This window comes from Delphinapterus leucas, chromosome 5 (genome assembly GCF_059928025.1).
Source record: "Delphinapterus leucas isolate spDelLeu-1000000601 "Yukka" chromosome 5, BTC_Dleu_Yukka2, whole genome shotgun sequence".
Lineage (NCBI taxonomy): Eukaryota > Metazoa > Chordata > Mammalia > Artiodactyla > Monodontidae > Delphinapterus > Delphinapterus leucas.
Genome location: NC_143133.1, coordinates 120,771,054 through 120,796,754, shown reverse-complemented (window position 1 = coordinate 120,796,754; position 25,701 = coordinate 120,771,054). Strand labels below are relative to the sequence as shown.

General features: G+C 35.7%; 1 protein-coding gene and 1 pseudogene across 2 annotated transcripts in view; one reads left to right on the top strand and one right to left on the bottom strand.

Annotated features, from left to right (window-relative positions):
• The window catches only part of STPG2 (sperm tail PG-rich repeat containing 2), a 529,587-nt gene extending 516,986 nt beyond the window's left edge, over positions 1-12,601 (bottom strand). Inside the window, 2 exon segments of the mRNA XM_089911325.1 lie at positions 4,761-4,872; positions 12,163-12,601. Of these exon segments, the coding sequence (XP_089767451.1) occupies positions 4,761-4,872; positions 12,163-12,278 (228 nt within the window). The 5' untranslated portion in view covers positions 12,279-12,601.
• LOC111179086 (zinc finger protein 396 pseudogene) overlaps positions 12,293-25,701 on the top strand; it is a 36,677-nt pseudogene continuing 23,268 nt past the window's right edge. Inside the window, exon 1 of the transcript XR_002645824.2 lies at positions 12,293-13,117. The product of XR_002645824.2 is annotated as a zinc finger protein 396 pseudogene (transcript). The remainder of the gene's footprint in view (positions 13,118-25,701) is intronic.

Here is a 25,701-nt window from a genome sequence, read left to right as displayed (position 1 = left end):
ATAATAAAATCATGTGAAAAGAAAAGATCTCAAATTTTCATTCTTTGCAAGCCATTACTATAGTCTCTACGATCTGACATTTCAAACTGCAATTTGAATTTATATTGAATACTTCAACAGAGGATAGTAAAATCAATTTGATTTTTTTTAACTGTGTACAAATTAACCAGGATTTTTTCAGATTATTCATAATTACCAATTCTATTTTACAAATGGTTACAAAAGGAACTTGCATATGTCAGATAAATGACCCAAAATTATATTACTAAGTATACATTTTATATAAAAACCTGTGAGACAATGGTCTTAGTGCTTCTTGAGAACTATGCTTTGTCTATATGCAAAGGCTATTTGATGAATTTTTATATTGTCAGCAATCTCTCAGCTCTACAGGAAGCAGAGTCTCATATGAAGTGTGAGGTCATGCTCTGTATCACATATGATAGACTATCATTCAGCTCTAATGAGGTGTATCTCTCCAATCAAAAATCAAACCTAATCTGGACATCTATTCCTAGGCCTAGCTAGTGAGAATTAAGAAATAAACTATTTATCTGGACCCAGGGAAGACATCCCCACATCTAGAACCATTCTCATGTAACAAGGAACAAAACGGTATCTGCCATGCAGAAACAGGTCTGAAACTAGAAGACAACCAGAAAACATAAGTGACATTTATACTGAAATTCTGGAGTGGGAATCATCCTAGGAAACAGGATATGAACAAAACAAATTACATGACTTAATAAGTTAATTATCAAAGGATCAGAAGCTTGTACTTTGTAAATTTGATTCTTCTGCTTCTTTTATTTTCTTAATTTCCTTTATGTTCTTTTCCACTAAGCAAATTTCCTTTATGCTTTCTATTTTTCTTTTCCTTTTGAAAAAAAGTAACATGCTTCAGATATGCTAAAGGAAACAAAGGAAATTGTTTTGCCTATAACTGGGCAAGAGCTATAAAGGCAAAACTTATACCCCCAACCCCAACTTGTGAATAATGGCCACAACCATAGCCAAAGTGAAATAACCATAAGAGGAAGAGAGAAATAGAGGAGACCAAATAGGGGAAAAGAATTTCAACTCCCAAATATTCTGCTTTTATAAAAGCTTCAAGTATTCTGTATTTAGCAGTGGAGGTGGGCCCTCACAAATACAACCCACATTTTTGTTTTTTTTTAATTTCATGTGAAGTCTCCAAATAATATTTACTAACTTCTGACAGAAAGCAACATGTCAACCTATGCTTCCAAAAGAAAAGTATAAAGATAAGTTGTTAAATACATGCATTAATTTCCAGTAAGATTATCCCTTTAATTATTATCTAATATATTAATTATTTACAGAATATGTAACCTATGTCACATTACAAATATGTTTCCTAACTCAGCTATTTAAAATGAAATGCCCTGGGCTTCCCTGGTGGCGCAGTGGTTGAGAGTCCACCTGCCAATGCAGGGGACATGGGTTCGTGCCCCGGTCCGGGAAGATCCCACATGCCGCAGAGTGACTGGGCCTGTGAGCCGTGGCCGCTGAGCCCGCGCGTCCGGAGCCTGTGCTCCGCGACGGGAGAGGCCATAACAGTGAGAGGCCTGCGTACTGCAAAAATAAATAAATAAATAAAATAAAATAAAATGAAATGCCCTTTATTTTTCAAATAGTATGATAAATTCACACTTCTTGAACTTCTAAAAGTTCTGCAAGAATTTAGCCTAAAACTACAAAAAAATCAACAGCAACTATGTAAATAAGTAATAAGTCATTTTTTTAAACAAAGGAAATCAATCATCTCTTGGCACTTGTTTATAATTTTAAGAAGAAAAGTAGAGAATACCAGAACTCTTTTTCTTAGATCATCTATTATACAAAAAAGCACCCTTCCTAATTTCTTATTCTTGAAATCCAAGAAATGTACCCAATTTGGAATAAAATTTGATCTAAATTGCACTTTATATTATTTTACAGGAACTGACTAAAATCAGTATTAATATAAAATAACACTCCAGGGCTTCCCTGGTGGTGCAGTGGTTGAGAATCTGCCTGCCAATGCAGGGGACACGGGTTCGAGCCCCAGTCTGGGAAGATCCCACATGCCGCGGAGCAACTAGGCCCATGAGCCACAATTACTGAGCCTGCACGTCTGGAGCCTGTGCTCCGCAACAAGAGAGGCCACGACAGCGAGAGGCCCGCACACCGCTATGAGGAGTGGCCCCCGCTCTCCGCAGCTAGAGAAAGCCCTCACACAGAAACAAAGACGCAACACAGCCAAAAATAAATAAATAAATAAATTTTAAAATAAAATAAAATAACACTCCAACATCTTGATACCTGTCACATTTAACAAGTTTGAAATCTACCTATTATGTTTTTTTATTACATTTCCCTCTTAGAACACCGGAGTTACAGATCAGGCTTAATGAGGGAAATACTGGTAGAACTAGCGAGCCCATATACCCATAATATGCTGGTCTGGTCTGTGAGCCATGGAGTGTAGGCAGGAGTGACACTTCTAACGATTAAGTCTAATGTCCCACTATTTACTGTTTTGCTTTTTGTGCTTTAGGCTCTAGTTTTCTGAAAGTTTTAAGATGCCAGGGAGAAGCAAGACATGTTTCCCTGAATTGGAAGTTGAACCACCAGCTGGCCATTCCAGGTTCTTTACGCTACCAAGCAGAAAACGAAATAAGGTTTGTGTACTGGCTGGGGTGATTAACCCTGACCCGGACAGAAAAACAGGACTAATGAGAGCCAAGAGGAGTGTGGTGGGATGGAACACAGGGAACACCCTGCAGAGCCTACTAAGTAAGCCAGTGAAAATGCTAAGAGCAAGTTTATTTAAAGGTTAAAAAGCAAGCCTAAGAACCAAGAGCTGAGACGCCTTAGATCTGAAGAGTCTGGTGATCCCACTAAGCTTAGAACTCTACTGGATAAAGTTCTTGTTGAAGACATGGGGAACATGGAACGAGTAATGGAAAAATCTTAAGCTACCCGTAGCCTCGTGTCCAGTTACAGAAACAGAACAGGTCCCCACCTGTATTTCCTTGCTTCATACAACACTTCCTTTCATTTTTCCTCTATTTTTTCCCCTTTCTATTATAAAATGGCAACACTAATAATGGTTAAAATTTATTGAGTGCCAACTATAATAAGGCACTATTCTAAATGCTTATTAATATATTTAATCCTTAGAAAAAGCCTACCAAGTTATTACCCCTACTTAATAGATGAGGAAACTAAGACCCAAAGAGATTAAGTGGTTAAGATTAAAACTCAAAGCTAGTAAGCAGCAGAGATGGATTTTGAATCTAGGTAGTCTAGAGCTAGCTCCAGTCTACCTCCACAATCCTAACCAGTTCTTTATAATAGCTCATGTTATATTTACCATCGAATCTATAAGTTGCAGAATAATGAAACAGGAATATTCAAGAACAAGAAATAGCCTAAATCTAGAGATCCAGGATTCATTTAGCAGTGACACTGTAATACCATCTTTGAATGCAGTAGCTAGATACTAATTTGGCTCCTTCTGGGAAGGAAAATTATACATAAAATAATTGCACTTTTAAAATTATATATATGGGAAGAAGTGTGTGTATGCTGTGTGCATGAGAGAGAACTAGGCAGTCAAGGGGTGAAAAATAATGGAAATCTATTGTTTTTATCTGTCCAGCATCCCTTCTATTATCTGCTTGTAACAGCATATTTGCCACCCTTGGGACAATCAAACCTCCCCTATATTTTGTGATTTTAAAGGAGCTTCTAAACACAGGAACCCCTGGCCCAGGAATCATAGGTGTGGGTCCATAATAAAACTGGACCAATCAGATTTTCCCTACTGGGGATTTTAATCGTGAGTGTTGTCACACATAAAAAGTGGAAGAAGTTATAGAATTAAGTTATCTAATGGCAGTTTCCCATTGAATGATGCAGAAGTTCTTACTACCGAAATACCTGGGATTATCTTAGTCCTATCCTTCTTTAAGTCCTGACTGCTCAATTCTTCCTTCAAGTCTATGAGCCACCCAAGTACCTTACCTATAAATCTATGATAAACCTAGGATCTGTTTTAAAAATCCATTTTATTGCTTGCAACCAAAAACCCCTAACTGGTAGAATCATTGCCATTAATAATTGAGAAAATCTGATGTAAAAATTAAGGCATCAATGACTTGATCTGGGCCTCCAACAGGGGAGATAAAGGTCTGCTAGGGTCAAGTAGGAGTCATTATGAATGAGTACAAAATTTACATGAAAAGGGAAAACCTGATATTAACGATTATAAAGACTGGAGTTAGAACCACTGTTTCTGAACATAAATGGACCAGTGAAGATATTCTGGTCACAGACTCTTGAGAAATAGAAGACAATGGCAATAGCTATAGCTTTAGAATATGGCACACAAACCAATTCCTTCACTCTGTTGCCATCCTTATTCTACATATTTTGACCATCTGCACAACTTTCATGGGCCTTAATCAATTCAGTAGTCCTATTCTCCCATTCAGGAATCTCAAGGTCTATGAGGCATGTAACAATGTTTTATGTCTTATAGAATACGTGGATTAATGACAAACACCCAACCAGACAACCGACAGTGAACACATTTGTTTTTCTCTTATTCTAATTGCAAAATATAGATTGAAAGGTAAAAGAAGATCATATGAAGGGAAAATAAAATATGACAAATGACATGTTAGTCTATTAGAGGAAGAAAGCATGATTTTTATTAGCTCAGACAATTATAATAACTATTATAAATTTACCTGCACCTCTGAAACATTATAGTGTCCTGGACCTGGAACAGCTTTCTCAGTGTTAGAGGCAACAGTAAAAGTACTTTCTCTGGCAGCCAAAGAAAGGAATGGTGCATAGCCACTTATGAAAGTAAAATCATATCACCGGCAGATAAGATAGGATTCTGATAATTTCAGAGAAAAAGCACTCAAAATGTATAAAATCATTTGGTAACCTCAACTGCTGAGACTGTATTATTAGAACTAATGTCTAGCCACAGAAGTTTTTGCATTTCAAAAATTTTATGTAAGAGCATAATTTGTATTAATATACATTAAATATAAGAACCTACAGAACTGGACTTACTAAACACCAGAAAAAATATCTAAAGAAAACAAAACAAGTCTTTTTTCTTCTAAGCATATTTGGTTGAGATGAAAATTGAAGTTCTATTTAACTGATAAAATATATTCATCCTCAGAAGATCATAGTTTTATATATTGGAAAAACATATTAATTATAGAGAATAGCATATATGAATTTATAGGCAGAGCCTAGATAGAAATAATTTAGAGTGAGCTTACGGCAAGTAATTAATATGTTTCCTCGCTTTGGTACATAGTTGGCACTCGGTAAATATTTTCTTCATTGCCTGACCCCAAACAAAGCTTTATAAATCCAAGATACAAGCAGAGACATACTCAGTAAGAAAACTTAGTAGACAGATTTAGTCTGCTGAAAGACTGATAAAAATTTTCAAGAAATATAGCAAGAAAATGAGCATAGTTTAATCAACATAGATACTAAAGAAAAAATGACAGAAAATAGAGCAGCTATATTCAACAGGTAATAAAAGAATGAAAGTGAGGACTCAAAACTTGTGAGAATCTTGTACAACTAAGGACAATGTACACTATGCAGATTTATGGTGATAATTAGTACAGTTTAAAAGCTTGCTAATCTGGACTAATAATATATTTTTAAAACCAGAAATAATGTTTCTTTTGAGGCCTTCATGTATTAAAATGCAACTGAAATCAAAATTTGTGTTGGGTATTAAAGCACAAAAGAGGTGAGTCAAATGCAGACCTTACCCTTAAAAAGCAACAACCTACTGAAGCATTAAGAAAAGTACTAAAATAATTTTAAACATGGAAAAATATCTGAAGTGCTAAAAAATGCCCAGAGGGTCAAAAAGAGAAGTTCTCAACCACACTGAGGTGATTAGAAAAAGCTTCATGAATGATGTTAAAACTCTGGGTGTTAATTTAGTGACTGATGGTTTGAATTTGCTACCCCAAAGCAAAAACAAACAAACAAACAAAACAACACAAGGACCATAACAGAAATCCTTAAAAGGAAGCCAAGTTCTGAGAAACCCAGGACAGCAGTTGAAATGTTCCAAATCAGGGTAAGCAACCAAAGAACAAGATACAGATTTCAATCAAAACACACATATAAGCACACAGAAACCAAGCTACAGATTATATACAGTGAATAGTGAAAACAACCAGAGAGTGTTCTACCAAGCAGCAGGAAAATATGTCCTATAAACTGGAGAAAAGTCAATGAAAACAAACACATTTAGGAATGAGAAGATGGAATTAGCACAAGAAACATTAAATATCTATTATAAACATTCTTCATATGTTCAATAAGGTAGGATAAAGATATAAAAAAGACCCAAATCAAACTTCTGAAATGAAAAGTATACTGAATGGGATTAACAACTAATTTTATATGGGTTAATAAAAGACATTTTTTTCTCAATTCTTAATCACTTTAAAAAAAATTGACTGTTTTAATCAAAAATAATTTCAATTCATTGTGGCATTACAGCATATGTAGAAATAAAATATATGGCCACAAGAGCACAAAGAATGAGATGGGGAAAACAGAAGCACACTGTTGTATGGCTCATATACTACACATGAAGTGGTACAATATTATTTGAAGGTAGATTGTGATAAGTTAGAGATGTATATTGTGAACCCTAGAGCAACCACTAAGTAATAAAAGAAAGAGGTACAGCTAGTAAACCAATAGTGGAGATAAAAACAGAACCATTTTTGTAAAAACTCAAATCATTCAACTATGTTAGCGAAAGAAGAAGAGAAACAAAGAACAGATAAGATAAATACATAACAAATAGCAAGAGATTAAATTTAAACACAACAATATTGATAGTGAAATTAAATGGAAAAGTTCTAAATGCCCCAACTAAAAGAGATTGTCAGATTAGATAAAAAAGCAAGACCCAACTTTATGGTGTCTATAGGAAACACTCTTAAAACATAAAGACACAGAGGTTAAAAATAAAAGGATGAAAGAAGATATACCACGCATCCATGTATCAAAGAAAGCCGGAGTGACTAAATTAAAATCAGATGAAGCAGATTTTAGAACAAAGAATACCAGGAATAAGAGAGACATTTCATTATGTTAAAGGGGTCATTTCATCAATATGGTTTAATAATCCATAAAGAAAAGCAAGGAATTAATTGCCATAAAAATTAGAATAGTCCTTACCTGTAGGGGAGAGGGAAAGGGTTACGGTTGGAAAAGACAATTTTGCAATGTTGTATTTCTTGAGTATTCACTTTTTAAGTTATTTAAATTTTATGCAATTTTCTGCATCAGTATTTCATCTCACAATTAAAGGTATATTTTTTTAAATTTATGTTCATTTAGGTAATGTGAGATAGATATGAAAACTAAGAAAGCTAAGCTCAGGCTAGTTCTGAGGCAGCTGTCATCAGAACATGGCGGAGATTCTAACTGAATCTATTTAAAGAAACATAAAATGAATTGCAAAATACTGAAATTCATATAAAAATGGGGAAAAAAACCCCTACACAATAGCCCCATGTGTTCAAGAAAGCCAGTACTCAAAGTTTCCCAATATTAATCACAAAAGAATCTTTCATCAATAGGTTAAAAGTTTGTACGAAATATTGAGCTCAAGTAAAACCACAAGAAAATTTAAATGTTTATACTAATAAGCTCCAGAAGAGAAGGGACTTTTCTGTTTTATTCATAACTGTATGCCTACTGTGTACAGTTAGGGTGACAAACTGTCTTAGTTTGCCCAGGACACAGGACTTGTAGTGCTAAAGTCAGGACATTCCCAGATAAACCAGGATGGTTGGTCTCCCTGTCATACTGTCGTGCATATTAAACAATAAATATAGAATTAATAGGTGATATTCTAAACTACACCTTTTGTCATTCATTTAGCAATACTGAATGCTTTATTACATGTCAGAAAGAGGCAGTTAGGGTACAATAATGAATAAGCTAAAACCTTTGCCTCAAATGGGGGGAAGCCAAACAAATAAACAAACAATTACATTACTAACAGTGCTGCTAATAATTAAGATACAAAATATAGGAGAAGACGATTCTGGCACATTAGGGTTGGTGGAGTGAAAAATTTAAAGTTTGATTTGGGACATATGACTATACTGACATGTTAAGTTCCAACAATAAATGATAAATCAAACTGTCATGTAGAAAGAAGAAATGAATATAGGAGAAGATAAGATTCGAGATGAACGAAGTAAGTTCAATTTGAGATATATTAAGTTTGTGGCACCAACAGCAGAAATCAGACTGGCATGAAGCAATAAAAGTCAGTCTAATTTTTGAGAAAGAAGGTCGGGGGCGTGGGATAAAGGACAAGTTCTGCAGCCACAACTACTGTACAAAGCAAGCAGGGCATTCTTCACGTAAAAGCAATAGCTAGATCTTTGAAACATATACTCATCTTCGGGGACATCAACATTTATATAGCAATCACATACATATTTTTATTTAAACTTAAATAAAGATAGAATTCCCTGAAATGTTCTCCCTAAATTCTGAACGGCTAATAAGATAAAACCATTATTGCCGGCATAAGCACGTAGGCAGGAGTACAAGACCATGGACAGCTCATGCTTCTGTGGCAGATAAAACTAACTGCTTTCCCATCAAAGAAGAAATTTAGCAAAGAATATATTAAGAACCACTGTCACCCAGCCTAGATAACTAACATAGAACCAGGACAGATAACTAATATATGCTAACATGGGGTACTATTTGTTATGTAAATCAAGCTCAAAAAGCAATGAAATACTCCTCAGCACAATAATGCCAGGAGCAGTCACATTATTAAAAGGACTATGTTTTTATCATATTTTACTAGGCTGGTCGTTTATGGGAAAGCTTTGCTTTAATGAGATAAGATTTGCTTGCTTCTCAGATAATTTGCAAGAAAATCAGGAGCAGCTGTCACTTATCTGGAATCAGAATATCCATTATCTCTCCCACTCATGAAATCAGAGCAGCTGAGTCCTATTCCTTTCCGGCTGCAAATCCTGGGTAGAAATCCCTGATCAACTGGACAAAAGTCAAGGCAATGAAGTTTGAAAATTAATGTGGAAAGAATTTTCTGAGGAAAATATGAAGACAACACACTGGAGGACTGACCAAGCAGCCTACAGTAAGAGGAAAATGATAATTAGAAGAGAAAGGTTGAGAATAAAGAGTATCTGCACCTTTCTTTTGAAGTTCTAAGACTAAGATCTTCTCCTCTTGTGTAATTCAAGGTAACAAGTAAATTACATAAAGTCCCAACATCGCTGTTCCTACATCATACTCTACAAAATTTCCCTGACCCTTAAATAAGTGTGTATACTTCTGTATAGTCCAGTGTTACTGACCTCAAAGAGGTGTAAAGCAGAATGTACCTAGGAAAGAGGTAACAGCTACTTTTAAATTATCTTGCCAGGGAATCCTGTAGAGAAATGACTAAAGAAACACCTATAACCTCTATTGATTATTATTATTAGCATGTCAGTGCTGAGTATTACTAAAATAGAGTTCTATAGGATGCAGCTGCTCAAAGTTCCCAAATATGGAATTTCCTAGTTTCCTTCATAGGTCAACAAGGCACAATTCTATAAAACAGTAAAAGAAGGGCCTTGCAAACCCCAGTTACTGATCTCTAAGCAAAGTTCACACAAGTCAAATTATAAGTTTTTAATTCTGCTATATGTAACTCATTAGATTTTTTTTAACTTTCTTTTAAGAATTATTGTTTATTTCTTTTACATACGTGTTAAGGTACTGAGCTAAAAACTGAGACTAACACAGTCGAGATCTTGGTTATTGCCCTCAATAATCTCACACTTTAATGGGGCAGCCAGATAAGTTAACAGATAATTACAATATAGTATCAAGGTGCTTTGAGTCATTAGGAGTCAAAGAAGAAAGACCTGAGACAGAGTGGAGTCAAAGAACAACTTCACTTTACCCAAGGCTCAAAGAATAAGTAGGAATTAGCCAAGTAAGGAAAGAAAAGAGAGATTACTCAGCAAAGGTAGCAGCAAGTACAAAGGCATGGAGGTGAATGAACATGAATTTATAGACAATGCAAAGTTGGAATTGCTGATATGTAGGTTAAGTGCTGGTGAAGGTGTGATGCCTGGAAAGATCAGGTTAAGTGAGAGACCAGGTTAGGGATCATGAAGACTCTCATGCAGCATGTTAAGGAGTTCAGATTTTAACCTTAGTGTTAAAAGGAGTTTTTTAAACAAATAACATAATTATATCTTAGGAAGATTACATTAGCCATAAGACAGAAGTTGTTAGAGGCTGAAACAGAGAAACCAGTAATATTTTATTGGTTTATTTCAGAATAAAAATAACAAATCCCAAACTAAGTCAAGGGCAGTTAAATGAAGAAAGGGAACCAGTTTGAGAGAGAATGAGAAGAGAAAATCAATAGGTTCTAATGATCAATGGGAGTGACCAGTCAGAGGAAAAAAAAGGAGTCTAAAATAATTCCAAAGCTAACAGTTTATAAGCAACTGACATGGCATTTTTTTTCAAAGGGGTCTGTGATGGTAGGGAAAATGATAAGTTCAGACACCTGGAATTTCAGATGCCAGAGACCACCCAGGTATAGATGTCCAAAAGAAGTAATTGGCAATGCAAAGGCCTGATGATCCGGGGAAAGCTCGTCTTAGAGATATGAATCACCTGTATCTCTAAAGACTGTTAGGGAGTCATCAGAATCAGAATATAGATAGCAGTTGAAGCTATGGATTTGAATGAAAAAGTAAACATGAGAAAAGCAACAAGCAAAGGATGGGAAGTACAGTACATAGACATTTAAAAGGTATTTAGAAAAATAAAACCCTTTAAAGAAGACTATGGAGGGTTGGTTGAAGAGCAGAAAAATGATACCTGATTCAGCATTTAACAAATGTTCGCTAGGTCCCAACCATGTATCAGGCACTGTTCCAAGACAATAGTTGGAAAAAGAACCAGGAAAAAATGATGTTACAGACACCAAGGGAAGAAATAGCTCTAAAAAGACAATGGTCGGTTGTGTCAAAATAAAATAAGGATTGAAAAGTATCATAAATGTTAGCATTTTCGGTGGTCGTCGGTGGCTAATAAATTGGTAGGGAGTTAATGCTTATAAGGACTCAGCTGCATTACATAAACACACATAATAAGCTCCAAGAACACTGATATCAATAGCAGAAGCTGAAAAGCAGTAAAATTCAAGATTAAAACAATGACAAATGACAAATTTGTACTCCAAAGAAACTTAAATCAACCTAATACCCTAATCTCATCAAACATGTTAACAGAATATGGATCTTGGCATTTGTTTAAAAATACAGGAACAGTGTGACAATAGGGAAAATGCAGGCTAACAAGGGAAAAAGTGTAATCTGGATGGTATTAAGCCCCACAAAAATCATCAGATTAGAAAAAGCAGAAAGCAAATTATAAGTATTTATTAAAAGTCACCCCCTAGCCATTAAAATTGCTAACAAATGAGAGCAAATAATTAAATTACCCATTCCCACCCCACCTCTCAAAGAGTACAGCTTTTCTTTACAGAATGTGGGATAAACAGGCTCTCGTTAAGTATATTGAAAAAGATGGGTATGGTAAGACAGGAAGCATCTACCTGAAAAAATACATGGGACTATCTTTAAAAGGTATTCCAAAACAGAAATATAAAAGTTATATCTCAGTAAATTAACGTTTCTCTGGTTAGTTAGGAAAGGTGTGTGAGGCAGGCAGGATTACAAAGAAAAGACACAGAAAGCGGTAAGAAGTACACAGGAGATTTGGAGACTCACATACTCAACGGGGCCAGGAAATAAAAATCCTAGATCTAATCTGTACCATTTAAAGTATGATGTGGACAGCCACTGTAAAATCAAGTCTTCGCCACACGCTTACTGGCCTTGTGAAATGAGACAAATTATTTTACCAGTTATCATCTGTAAAGTAAGGATAGTATTTTCCCTGCCTACTTCATGTGTTATACTTATGAAGTGGTACTACAGTGTTTTAACTCAGGCGCACAGAAGCGGAGCAGGCTGAAAGTGAGGTGCCTGTTACAGAAGGCTTGCCTTTCTCTACACCTTACCTGTTGCCTGCTGCTTCAGGAAAGGCACCTGGTAGGATCCAGGACCCACAAGATCCTCAGTGCTGCCAGCTTCAGCCAATCTAAGCACACGGGGAGCCCGAGCATACATAATAGAGTGGGGGGAAGGGTGGGCGGCTGCAAAGGGATTAAAAACAGGGAGGCTAGAAGAGATGTGGAGCAAAAAGAAGCCGTCAACAATTTCTGGAGGCCTAGGAAAAACTTCTGTAAATGGAGATGCTAGCGCAGGGGCTATCGCCCCACCTGCTCACTGGTGTCAGCATACTCCCAGGTCGATTTCTAGCCGCGTGGAAAACTGAAAAGCAGCATGAGCACAGAGAAGTCTTCCCGCAGGCTCATCCGTTCACCAAGCGAGAGCGGAAGCGCTCCTCCAAGGAAGGAGGTTAAATAGTAGGCGCCCACCCCTCTGCTTCCGGAGCTGGCTCCGCCCGTTTCTTTCCACCCGGAAGTCTCTGGGAGAGAAGTTCAAGCGCTTTTCCCTGGCCGAGCCCTGGGAGCATGCGCACCGAGCTGCACGCCTTCCCCACTCGCTCCGCCCCGCGCTCTCGGCGTCCTCCAGCAGAGGGCGGGGCCGAGGCCCGCTGTTCCTTTTATCGCGTTGCATCGCGATTCAGAAAAGCTCTAGAAAACGCTTTGGAAGGCGTTAGGGGTAATTTGACCGTGGTCCATTTCCCCTTTAAGTCAGGGCGGCTGGGAAGAGACTAGCAACTACTGTGAGAGAAAAGCCTTAGTGCAAAGGGAAATGCTTCCGCAATCTCATCCCCAACTCCTACCACGACTATACTCGCACCCCAGGGGTAAAGCACTCTGACTTTATCCCATAGATAGTGCAAAGGGTGCTAAGAGAACCCCAGAAGGTGGTGGTGACAAGAAACAGAGAACCGGGGGAAGGAGACGAAAAACTCACCAACCGAAGCAATGCAAATTCAGGTAACTGAAAGCTGCTCCTGTTGTCAGATACCAGGCAACGGCAGCATTGATTTATTACATTGTGTATAAGTAAAGACCTTGAGAAAGCCCAGTCCACCCCACTAAACCAAGGAGTCTCTTAACCTTAGGCGAAAGAAACCAGGCTTCTTCAAAGGCCTTAAGGAGTCTATGTCAGAATCCACCTAAAAGTTGTCTCAGGATTTTTTTGTTTTTTCCCAGCAAGGATTCCATCCAGATTCTAACCATTCTAAAGGCTTAAACAAATCCTATCCTATCTTGACCATGCCTTACCCCCAAATGAGCTACAGTACTTTAATGTGTTCCTACTACAAATGTGTACTTATTTATACTCTGGAGGACACGGTTCAGTACTCAATTCTGTGGGTCATTTATTGTGGCTTAATTGTTCCATATATGTTAGAATGCTCTCCATACAAGCCTTATCTGCCTCTCAAGAATGTATCTGTAGTACCTTTTTTCCTACTCAGTAGCTTCCTGAATAATCATTTAGTCACTTAAAAAACGCTTACTGGCATATGCTGTAGGTTCAGTATCCTGCTAAGTTATGGGGATACAAAGATATAAGAAAGTTTTCATCCTCAAGGGTTCTATATCTAATGGAAAAAGAGACGTGTGTAATTCATAACAAGAGATGACAAGAGAGATGAATAAAATGATAAGAAAAATATTATAGTACTTTGGATACCTCCTCTTCCTACTAAGAAACTAGATACTCAACTATATGGGGACCCCAAAAAGCAAATTCAGATGCCAGGCATTTTGCTGTAGGCACTGGTGAAGGCTCTCACATCCTCCTTCTGGCTTTTCACATCTGCAACAGTCTAGATTACTCTTTCCTGGGGTAGAGTTGGCTTTGAGACTGGAAATGGAAGTGGTAAAGCAGGCTTTATATGCTTTCTGTCTGATCTGATTTTTGTCCACTGGACCTAACCTAACTTAGACAAAAGGAGCTCTTCATAGGTGTATCCTAGTTTATTTACAGATCTCTAAAGGGGAGTTTGTAGCCTTAAGACCTAGGTACCACCTAGAAATGTAGAATTTCTTTATGTTGCCTGACTCCTCAGTCCATGTTCTTTCCTCAGCGACCTCACAGAGAGGGGTAGCTGATCAATGGCAGGACTCTAGCGTTTCTGGGCCTTGTGGCCAGATCCCATCTAAATATCACACCACTGAGGTACAACCTCTACATTCTTTGACTTTGTAACACTTCGTCTCTAAGAATTCTGTGTTCCTTGCAAAAGGCTTTTCTTTGAAAAGTTTTTAGTGTGAAAATCCTTCCTCTATTTCCTTGAATTACTGTGGCTGTTCTTCTGTCTACCTTTCCCAGCTATTATTTCCCTCTTATGGTTCAGTAACCAGAATGGTACACAGTATTTAAGAATTGGAAAATATTTTTAAATGAGAACAGCAACCTTTTTAATTATCTCTCAGTGTGGTAAATATTTCTTAAATAGTTTAGAATGGGTGTACTGCTAAAAAAAATTAAAATGTTAACAGTATTATAATTATTTATGAATACAAAATAAAGAATTTGGTTCAGCATTTCTCAGTTCCTGCAAAATAGTTTTAAAGCTAATCAACCACACTATACAACCATTTCCATAGTATTAGTAAGAGATGGAAACTGTGTTTGAACTCAGGTTTATTTGACTGCAAAATTTGGGTTCTTTCCGTTTCTCTATGCTGGCTCCCACAAGAATAAACTTTAAAACTAAAGCTTGGGGGGTGCGAATTTGCTTTAAATAGCGTTAAATACCTTATAAATATTATAAAACTGAATTGTTTTTGAAACTAATTTCTACAACCCATTATGACTTACTGGTTTTCCATTGTTCTGCTTTTTGTAAAAAAAAAAAAATCAAGCAATTGTAATAAATCATTTGGCATGTATCAAAATCAAATGAATATACTTTGTCAGTGTTATTAGAGGTCACGTAAAGTGATATGCACTCAAGTTAAAATGGTAAAATTTTTCATTTATATGATTTGAAGCTTACAAAATATATTTTATGTTCATTACTTTGTTTAATATAAATTTATGTTTCTTTAAACTGCAGGTTTGATATTCTGAAATCATGAAATTTCATGAAATGTGTTTTTTTAATTTATTTTTTATTGAAGTATACTTGATTTACAATGTTGTGTTAATTTCTGCTCTACAGCAAAGTGACTCAGTTATACACATATATACATTCTTTTTTATATTTTTTTCCATTATGGTTCATCTCAGGATATACAATAGGACCTTGTTGTTTATCCATTCTATATGTAATAGTTTGCATCTACTAGCCCCAAACTCCCAGTCCATCCCTCCCCTAATCCCCTCCTCTTGGCAACCACAGGTCTGTTCTCTATGTCTGTGAGTCTGCTCCTGTTTCATAGATAGGTTCCTTTGTACCGTATTTTAGATTCCACATATAAGTGACATCATATGTCTTTCTCTTTCTGACTTACTTCACTTAGTATGGTAAGCTCTAGTTGCCTCCATGTTGCTGCAAATGGCATTATTTTGTTCTTTTTTATGGCTGAGTAGTAGTCCATTGTATATATGTACGACATCTTCTTTATCCATTCATCTCAATGGACATTTAGGTTGTTTCCATGTCTTGGCTACTGTGAATAGTGCTGCTGTGAACATTGGGGTGCATGTATCTTTTTGAATTATAGTTTTGTCCATATATATGCCCAGGAGTGAGATTGCTGGATCATATGATACTTCTATTTTTAGTTTTCTGAGGAACCTCCATACTGTTTTCCATAGTGGCTGCACCAACTTACATTTCCACCAACAGTGTAGGAAGGTTCCCTTTTCTCCATACCTTCTCCAGCATTTGTTATTTGTAGACATTTTAATGATAGCCATTCTGACTGGTGTGAGTTGGTACCTCATTGTAGTTTTGATTTTCATTTCATGAAATGTATTTTTAAAATTATACCATATTACCCAATGACCACCTGAGGTTTTTTCACTGACATTCGTTGAGCACCTACTATGTGCTAGCACTGTGTGAGGGGCTTTACATCAATAATCTAAATCATTTCTCACATAACCCATGAGGTAGGCTCTATTAATATATCTGCTCTATTAATATGTCTACTCTATTAATATGATGAGGCTTAGAGCCGTTAAATTTCTTATTCAATGTCACATAGTTAATGAATGATGGAGCTGAATTTAATGCTAGTCAGTTTGACTCTAGAACCTGTTTTCATAGCCATTATTTGGAAAACGCCTCCAACTGGGCTCTACTCCCACACCAAATAATCAATAATTTTTTATCAATTCTTATTTGAGTGTGGCTGCATGTTTATTTATTTCTAAAAAAGAAAATGTAGAAGTAATCTTTCAGAGGTGACGTGGTGGCTCCTTGATGGCAGGAAACTAGGATGCTGTATTGTGCTGCTCCATATCTTGATGTGCAGTTCCCATTCTTTTTTTTTTTTTTTTTTTTTTTTTTTTTTTTTGCGGTACGCGGGTCTCTCATTGTTGTGGCCTCTCCCGTTGCGGAGCACAGGCTCCAGACGCGCAGGCTCAGTGGCCATGGCTCACAGGCCCAGCCGCTCTGCGGCACGTAGGATCTTCCCGGACCGGGGCACGAACCCATGTCCCCTGCATCGGCAGGCGGACTCTCAACCACTGCGCCACCAGGGAAGCCCCCAGTTCCCATTCTTGAGATCTCTTCATGATCCAAAAATTATCTGCTGGAGCTCCAGCCATTATTAGGAGCAGGAAGGGAAAATAGAAGTATGCCCCCCCCCTCCTTTTCAAGGAGACTTCCTGGATGTAACACAGAAAATGTATGATTGCATTTCATTGGCCCAAACTATGTAAATAGGCACTTCTAGCTATAAAGGAGACTAGGCAATATAGCCCCTTTCTAGGTACCAGTTTCTGTTACTGAAGAGAAGGGAATCATTGTAAAGAAGAACACCTCTCAGTTTCATCCACAATCATCCTGTTGAAAAACTTTCCCCTCCTTTGGTGTCCAAGATACCCTACCCTCCAGATTCTCATTATACTTTCTTTTGACAGCACCTACTGTCTTCTTTATTTTTGTCTCACATTTTTCTTTTTTCTCCCATCCTCTTCTGTCTTTCTCCCTTGGTAATTTTATTCATTCTCATAAATCCTATATCCTCTTTGAGCTTCATGCATTTCCAAGTGTCTGCTTCACACTTAAATATAAGTGAACCACCAACATTTCAAATAAAATATTCCCAAACCTTAATTCATTTTCTCTGGAAAGCCTGATCATCCTCCTAATTTCCTGTTTCTGTTCAGAAGAGCAACATCCTCTCATACATTAGGCTTGAAACATCTTAGACTACTTCTACTTCTTGTGCTCCCACATCCAAGTTCTGTTGTTTCCACCTCTGGGATCTTTCTGCAATCCACCCTCTCACCCCATCTCACCCCTGTAATTTTGTTGATTTGGTCTATTGTAATATCTCAACTGGAATTCCTTTTCCAGTCTCTCTATTACAATTTATCCCACATAGTGCAGTTGGGTTAATCTTCTAAGTATGATTTTGAGAATGCCACTCTCCTGCTCAGGAGTCTCCTATTGCTTACTGAATAAGTTTGGCATTGGGTGTTTCAAACAACCCAACATACCTTTCAATTCTTATGTCTTCCACTACTACCCATTCACACAAGTTACATATTGGTCACCTTGCCCTTTCCATCTCTGTGCTTTTGCTCAAGAATTTATCTCTGCCTGGAAATGCCCTCTCTTCAGTTGTTATCTATGAATGCTAAGCTCTTGAGAGCTTAATTCTTCACAGCATTTAGCATAGCACACTTTAAAGAGTACATTTTAAATGTTTGCTGAATTAATGTTTAAAAGGATAGTAAGATATAAAATGAAACACCAGCCAAACACTATTGCTTTTGATATCAGCTCAGTACTTTAAATTTGATGAAAAGTAACCAATTCTTGAAAATGTTATAGAACAACAAAGAGTAGTAGCTACTCTTTCAGAAAAAGAATGAACCATGCTTACAGTAATTAATTCATCTTCCAGATGTTTTCATAATTGTCCACATTTGCTGATAGTTTTCTGTTAGCTTTTTTAAAAAAGTATTGTTCTGTCAGATAGAAGAAGACAAAGAGATCAAAAGGAAAAGTTTCAGGATTAAGGGAGCCAGCTTTTTAGCAGTAGTAACAAGCATCACAGAATTTTCTACTTGTTGGAAACTATTAAGTATGTCTATGCTAATAAGCACATCTATACTAGTTAAGTACCAATTATTAATGTGAAGATAAAAATGAAGTCATATGTCTAAGTAAAAACATATTGGATCAAGAGAATTAGAAGATAAGTCACAAACTAGGAGAAAATATTTGCAAATGACATATCTGATAAAGAACTGTTATCCAAAATATACAAAGAACTCTTAAAATGCAACAATAAAAAAACAAACAACCCAATTTAAAAATGGGCAAAAGACCTGAACACCTCACCAAGGAAGATATACAGATGTTAAATAAGCATATGAAAAGGTGTTCCACATCGTATGTCATTAGGGAAATGCAAATTAAAACAACAATAAGATACCACTTGTATTAGCATTCTTCACAGAAATTGAACCAGTAGGACAAATAGAGATATATACGAGGAGATTTATTATGGGAATTGGCTCACATGGTAATCGAGGCTGAGAAGTTCTACAATCTACTGTCTGCAAGCTGGAGAACCAGGAAATCTGGTGATATAGTTCAGTCTCAGTCCAAAAGCCTGAGAACCAGGGGTGTCAATGGTATAACTCCCAGTCCAAGGTCAAAAGCCTGAGAATCTGAGGGCACTGGTAAAAGTCCTAGAGTCCGAAGGCCCAAGAACCAGGAGCTCTGATGTCCAAAGGCAGGAAAAGATGGACATCCCAGCTCACGAAAAGAGAGATAATTTACCCTCGCTTTGCTTTTGTTTTCCATTTCGGCCCCCAGGGGATTGGACTGGTGAGGGCAGATCTTGTTTACTCAGTCAAATGCTAATCTCTTCTAGAAACACATCCACAGACACCCCCAGAAATACTGTTTTACCAGCTATCTGGGCATCCCTTAGGCCAGTCAAGTTGACACATAAAATTTATCATCACACACTACACACCAATTAGAATGGATATGGGAAAAACAAACATGCAAAAAATATTGGATAAAGAATCAGTTAATCATATCCATTTACCCTATCATACTATCATGATTCTTACAAATGTAAGAGGATACAATGAATGTTTATTAAATTAAATATCCAGGAAGTCCAGTGAAATAATGTTGTTTTAAGAAACTAATTGAAAGAATGAGTCCAACACGGGGAATCTGGGAATTTAGTAATATAAATGTGGCTTCTTTCCCCTCCACTAACAACTTTAATATATTTATGCCCTCCTAGTAAAACAGTTTCTGAGGCTTCTGGACAGCCAGGTACATGTGAAGGTTTTGGCTCTATGAATACTGCAGTAGGGAAAATAGGAGGAGAGATTTTTTTTCTTTCTTTACTTTTTTAAAAAATTTATTGAGATATATATGCACAATATTATAAGTTACAGGTTTACAATATAATGATTCACAATTTTTAAAGGTTATACTCCATTTATAGTTATTATAAAATATTGACTATATTCCCTATGTTATATAGTATATCTTTGAAGCATATTTATTTTATACATAATAATTTGTACCTCTTAATCCCCTACCCCTATCTTGTCCCTTCCCACTTCCCTCTCTCTGCTGGTAACCACTAATTTTTTCTCTATGTTGGTAAGTCTGTTTTTTCTTAGATATACTAGTTGTATTTTTTAGATTCCACATATAAGTGATATCACACAGTATTTGTCTTTCTCTTCTCTGTCTGACTTATGTCACTTAGCAAAATAACCTCCAGGTCCATCCATGTTGCTGCAAATGGCAAATTTTCATTATATATACATACAAAATAAATAAATAAATGTATATATATGTATATGCCACCTTTTCTTTATTCATCTGTTGAAGGACACTTAGGTTGCTTCCATATCTTGACAATTATAAATAATGCTGCTATGAACATTGGGGTGCATATATCTTTTCAAATTAGCGTTTTCCTTTCTTTCAGATGTACACCCAGGAGTGGGATTGCTGGGTCATATGGTACTTCTATTTTTAGTTGTTTGAGAAACTTCCATACTGTTCTCCGTAGTGGCTGTATCAATTCACATTCCCACCAACAGTGTATGAGGTTTCCATTTTCTCCACACCCTCTCCAGCATTTATTGTTTGTAGATTTTCTGATGATGGCCATTCTGACTGGTGTGAGGTGATACCTCATTGTGGTTTTCATTTGCGCATTTCTCTAATGATTAGTGATGTTGAGCATCCTTTCATGTGTTTGTTGGCAATCTGTGTATCTTCTTTGGAGAAATGTCTATTTAGGTCTTCCACCCATTTTTGGATTGAGTTGTTTTTTTTTTTTGATATTCAGCTGCGTGAGCTGCTTGTATATTTTGGAGATTAATCCTTTGTCAATTGCTTCATTTGCAAATATTTCCTCCCATTCTGAGGGTTGTCTTTCCGTCTTGTTTATGGTTTCCTTTGCTGTGCAAAAGCTTTTAAGTTTCATTAGGTCCCATTTGTTTATTTTTGTTTTTATTTCCATTGCTTTAGGAGGTGGGTCAAAAAGGATCTTGCTGTGATTTATGTCATAGACTGTTCTTCCTATGTTTTCTCTAAGAGTTTTATAGTATCTGGACTTACATTTAGGTCTTTAATACATTTTGAGTTTATTTTTGTGTATGGTGTTAGGAAGTGTTCTAATTTCATTCTTTTACACGGAGCTGTCCAGTTTTCCCCACACCACTTATTGAAGAGGCTGTCTTTTCGCCATTGTATATTCTTGCCTCCTTTATCAAAGATAAGGTGGCCATATGTGCGTCGGTTTATCTCTGGGCTTTCTATCCTGTTCCATTGATCTATACTTCTGTTTTTGTTAAGGCACCCTGTCTTCTGATGGGTGGGGCTTTATCCCTGCCCAGTTAGTTGCTTGGCCTGAGGTGTCCCAATGCTGTTGCCTACAGGCTGTTGGTTGGGGCCAGGTCTTGGCACGAGTGAGCTAGAGGGAGGATTCCACAATGGCACTGGCAAATACCAGTGTCCAAGTAGAGACAGAAAAGTTCCATATACAGGGAAAGGATCAAAATTAAATCAGAGTGTTCATCTTTAACACTGTAAGGTAGCAGGCAAAGGAAAAACACATGCAGATTACCTTTTTAGAAAAAGTTCAAGGACACCAAAGAAGCCTATATCCAGTAATAATTTTCTCATCTGTCATAGGACATAAGGAAGACATGTGTGGCTATATGAGAATTTAGAAAGTACTATTTTATTATTCACGTATACCAACTGAAGAGACTCATGACATAGCTCTAACCAAAAAAGAAATGATATATGTGCATAGCCTCAAGGTAGAACACAATAAAAAAGAGAGGAAATACGGTTGGTCAATGAATGTTTTTTGTAAATATACCACTGATTGTGTTTGAATGTTAATATACAGTAACAGACTGAGCACATATATATAAAATATGTTCTAAGGAAGGACTCTAACAACTAAGAAGACATAGTAGATAAGAAACTAATAATAATCTGACAAATTATATAGAAAAAACTAGGAATTGGGGAAGGTAAAGTCTCAAAAATCATGGCTGATGGGGAAGAGAAGAAAAGATGAGAATAGAGAAAATGAAAATATTCTAAAGACTTCATCTTACCTTGGAGAGTGACTAAGAGGGAAATAGGATGTCTTAATAAGAAAAAATTATCTCATGTTCAAGAAATAGTAAAGATATATGTGTCTGATTTGGAGCACAGGAAAGGAAAGATAGCCAATAGTAAAATGAAACTCTTATAGTAAGTCTTCCACATTAACACAAGCAAACAAAATGGAATCATTAATCACTAGATCAAACATAAATAAGGAAAAGAAAAATAAAGAACACTGTAATATAAGTAATAAAAATTAAGTTAAATTTAAAAGATAAAGTCAAGGATATGAATCACTGCACTAAGTGTAAAGCATTAAATTCTCCCATTAAAGACGGAGATTGTCAGATGAGTTCATTTTAAATCTCAAAGATGGTGTTTACAAAAATCACTAAAACATGTTGAGAATAAAGGAATAGGACAAATGTTACCAGGCAAATTCAAACAGTATTGAAGAAAGGTAACAGTATGGAGAATTTAAGGTTAAAATCCCACACAAGACTAAGAGATATCAGGTAGTGATAAAAACCAAGTTTATTTATGCCGTACACCTTAAACTTACACAGTGCTGTATGTCAGTTATTTCTCAAACTGGAAAAAAAACCAAGTTTATGAAGATTATACAATAATAAAAATGTATGTATCAGACATAACAGCTGTTACACAAAGCAAAAGTTATTAGAAATGCAAGGAGAACTTGATCAAAATGCAATTATAGTGGATAATTTAATGCAGCTCTTTCAGAATTGGATAGATCATACAGATGAAAAATAAGCCATAAATTATAAAGTCATTAGACTTGATATACAGAATCTTCCATTTGACTACAAAGAAACCTTAACAAATTTTAAAATATAAAATTATCACAAAATACCAAGTGTTTGATGTAGACACTCCCTCCCTAAAGGAGGAGCATAATCCCTTAAATACTGAGCTGCACAAAGTGGCTTCCTCTCAAAGGGGAAGAAGTGTTGAAACAAGGAAAAAAGAGTAATGGTCCCGTAGAAAAACCTGACAAGTACTACCATAGCCAGGTGATCAAAATTAACACCAAAAGTCATAAGCTGTGTTGATAGTGTGCACCTTTGATGTGACGTGATGAAAATAGTGCTTTATCCCTATTGTCTTCCTCTGGAAAACATAACCACAGTCTAATCATGAGAAAAACATTAGATAAATGCCAGTTGAAGGGAATTCTACAAGATACCTAATGATTACTCCTCAAAACTGTCATTGTTATCAAGAACAAGGAGTCTGAGAAACTGTCACAGCCAAAAGGAGCCTAAGGAGACTTAACAACTAAATGCAATATATTCAATAGTATCCTAGATGGGATCCTGGAATAGAAAAGGGATACTAAGTAAAAACTAAAGAAAATCAGGTAACGTACGGATTAACACATGGTAATGTATCAATATTGACTCATTAATTATATCAAATATGTCGTGCTAATGTAATATGTTAATAAGGGAAACAGGGTTGCACGGTATAGATGGGGTGTTTCTGTACTTTGCAATTTTTCTGGAAATCTAAAACTGTTATTTAAAAAACAGGAATGAATACTGGATAAAAATCACAGATGTCTTATGTAACCTAAAAAAAGTTAATTCCAATATTATTTAAAATATTCTAAATCATAAAGATAGAATCCTCTCATTTTACTTCATGAAACCAGTATGACTTTAATACCAAAAGGTGATCAAGATTCTCCCAAAAAAGAATAATACAGTTGATCTCTATAATAAATATATATGTAAAAATTCTAAAATTCTAATGAAGTAATAGCAAATTTTTTTTTTTTGGCCACGCCAGGCAGCATGCAGGATCTTAGTTCCCCAACCAGGGATTGAACCCGTGCCCGCTGCATTGGGAGAGGAGTCTTAACCACTGGACCACCAAGGAAGTCCCTAACAATGCTTTTAAAGGATAATATATTAAGACAAAAAAATGTAAATTCTATGACTGCAAGGGTGATTTCATTTCAAAAACATAATGCTCTACATTGACAAATTATCACAGAAAGTAATATATATTCATATCAACAGATGCAGAACAAACATTTGATAAAATTAAAGAGCAATTTCTAACAAAAATTCTATATTTAATGGAAATTGAAGGATACTATTTGAATATAATCAAAAATACTTACAAAATTTAGAGACAGAAAAAAATACTACCCTAAATAGCAAAAGACTAGAACTACTTGAATTGAAATAAAAAATGGATGCTTCTATAGTAATTATTAATAATTATCATTTAATAATAATTAAATATATTAATTATATTGGATACCGTATGTATTGTATATATTGGGTACAGTAAAACAAATAGTATCAAATTGAAAAACAAGTCATAAAAATATCTTTTTGCCTATAATGTAATGGGATATCAAAATATCACAGGAAAATGTGTTAAATTACCCTATAATTAATAAGAGGAATAAGTGAAGTGACCAGGTTCAAGTTAAATACATAAAAACTCTTAGTTTTTATCTATCCTAACAAGTTTCTATCTACCCTAAAAAGTAAATTGCTGAAAAATTCCATTAACAATAATGGAATATATACATAAGAATATGTAAAAATTCTATTTGTCATAGAATATGACAAAAAGCATGGAATATATACATAGAATTATGCAATAGGAAAGACTTAAAACCTAAATAAAGAAGATACGAGTAAATGAAAAGACACCAAAGTTACATGGGAAGCCAATATCATAAAATATAAATTCTCTTAAAATTAGTATGTCTTATACAATTCCAGTTAGAATTTCACTTGATATTTTTATATAATAAATGTGGATGAATAGACAATTAGGAAAAAGAAGAATGGTGAGGAATAACTCCCATTATCAAATATCTGAAGATATAGGGGCTATAAGCAACTACAATCAAATCAATGTGGTGTTGGCCTAGAAGCAGACAGATCAGGAGAACTAAATAAAGAATCCAGAAGTGTTTCCAGTGTGTGTAAACATTTAATCTAAGACAAATCTAATACTTTAAGTGAGAAAAGTTTTAACTGTTTAATAAATTCTGATGACACAACTGACTACCCAATTTATAAGAAAATAGAATTTCCTCCTATATCGCACATTTAGAAATATAATTTCCAGATGTTTCAAGATATAAACGTAAAAAATTGAAACAATAAAGTTCATGTGTAAAAATGTAAACAATTATGTTTATGGGCAAAGAGAGTTTTAACTTCTTAACTCTGGAGACAGAATCTTTAACAGAAAAGATAGTCACTACATGACAATATCAAAATTTTAAACTTTTATGTAACATAAGATGTCATAAATAAATTCAGTATATAAGCAACAACTCTTGGAAAGTTGTTTGCAATAAAGAACACAGAAAGAGTCTTAACATCTCTGCTATTCAATATATCATAAAGTCTTAAAAAATGATCAGGAAGGGAAAGAAAACCCAGTAGAAAAATGGAAAAAAAACATAAAAAGCAAATTCACAGAGGATCCGATTCAAATAACCAAAATAAATATTCAAGCCCACTAGTAGGGAGGAAATGCATATCACGGTCACACTGAAATATCACTTTTTTACCCACCAGGATGGCAAAGGTTTAAAAGACCATTTTCTGGGCGGATATGAGAAAACGTAATTTCATAATGGATGGTGGAAATGTAAATTATCAGTTACCTGTGAATACCCCATAGATATCTTGTAAAAATAAATACCCCATCATAAAATGATACACAGTCATCATCCCTTGGTATCACAGGAGATTGGTTCCAGGACTCCCACTGATATCAAAATCCAAGATGCTGAAGTCCCTTATGTAAAATGACATAGTATTTACATAT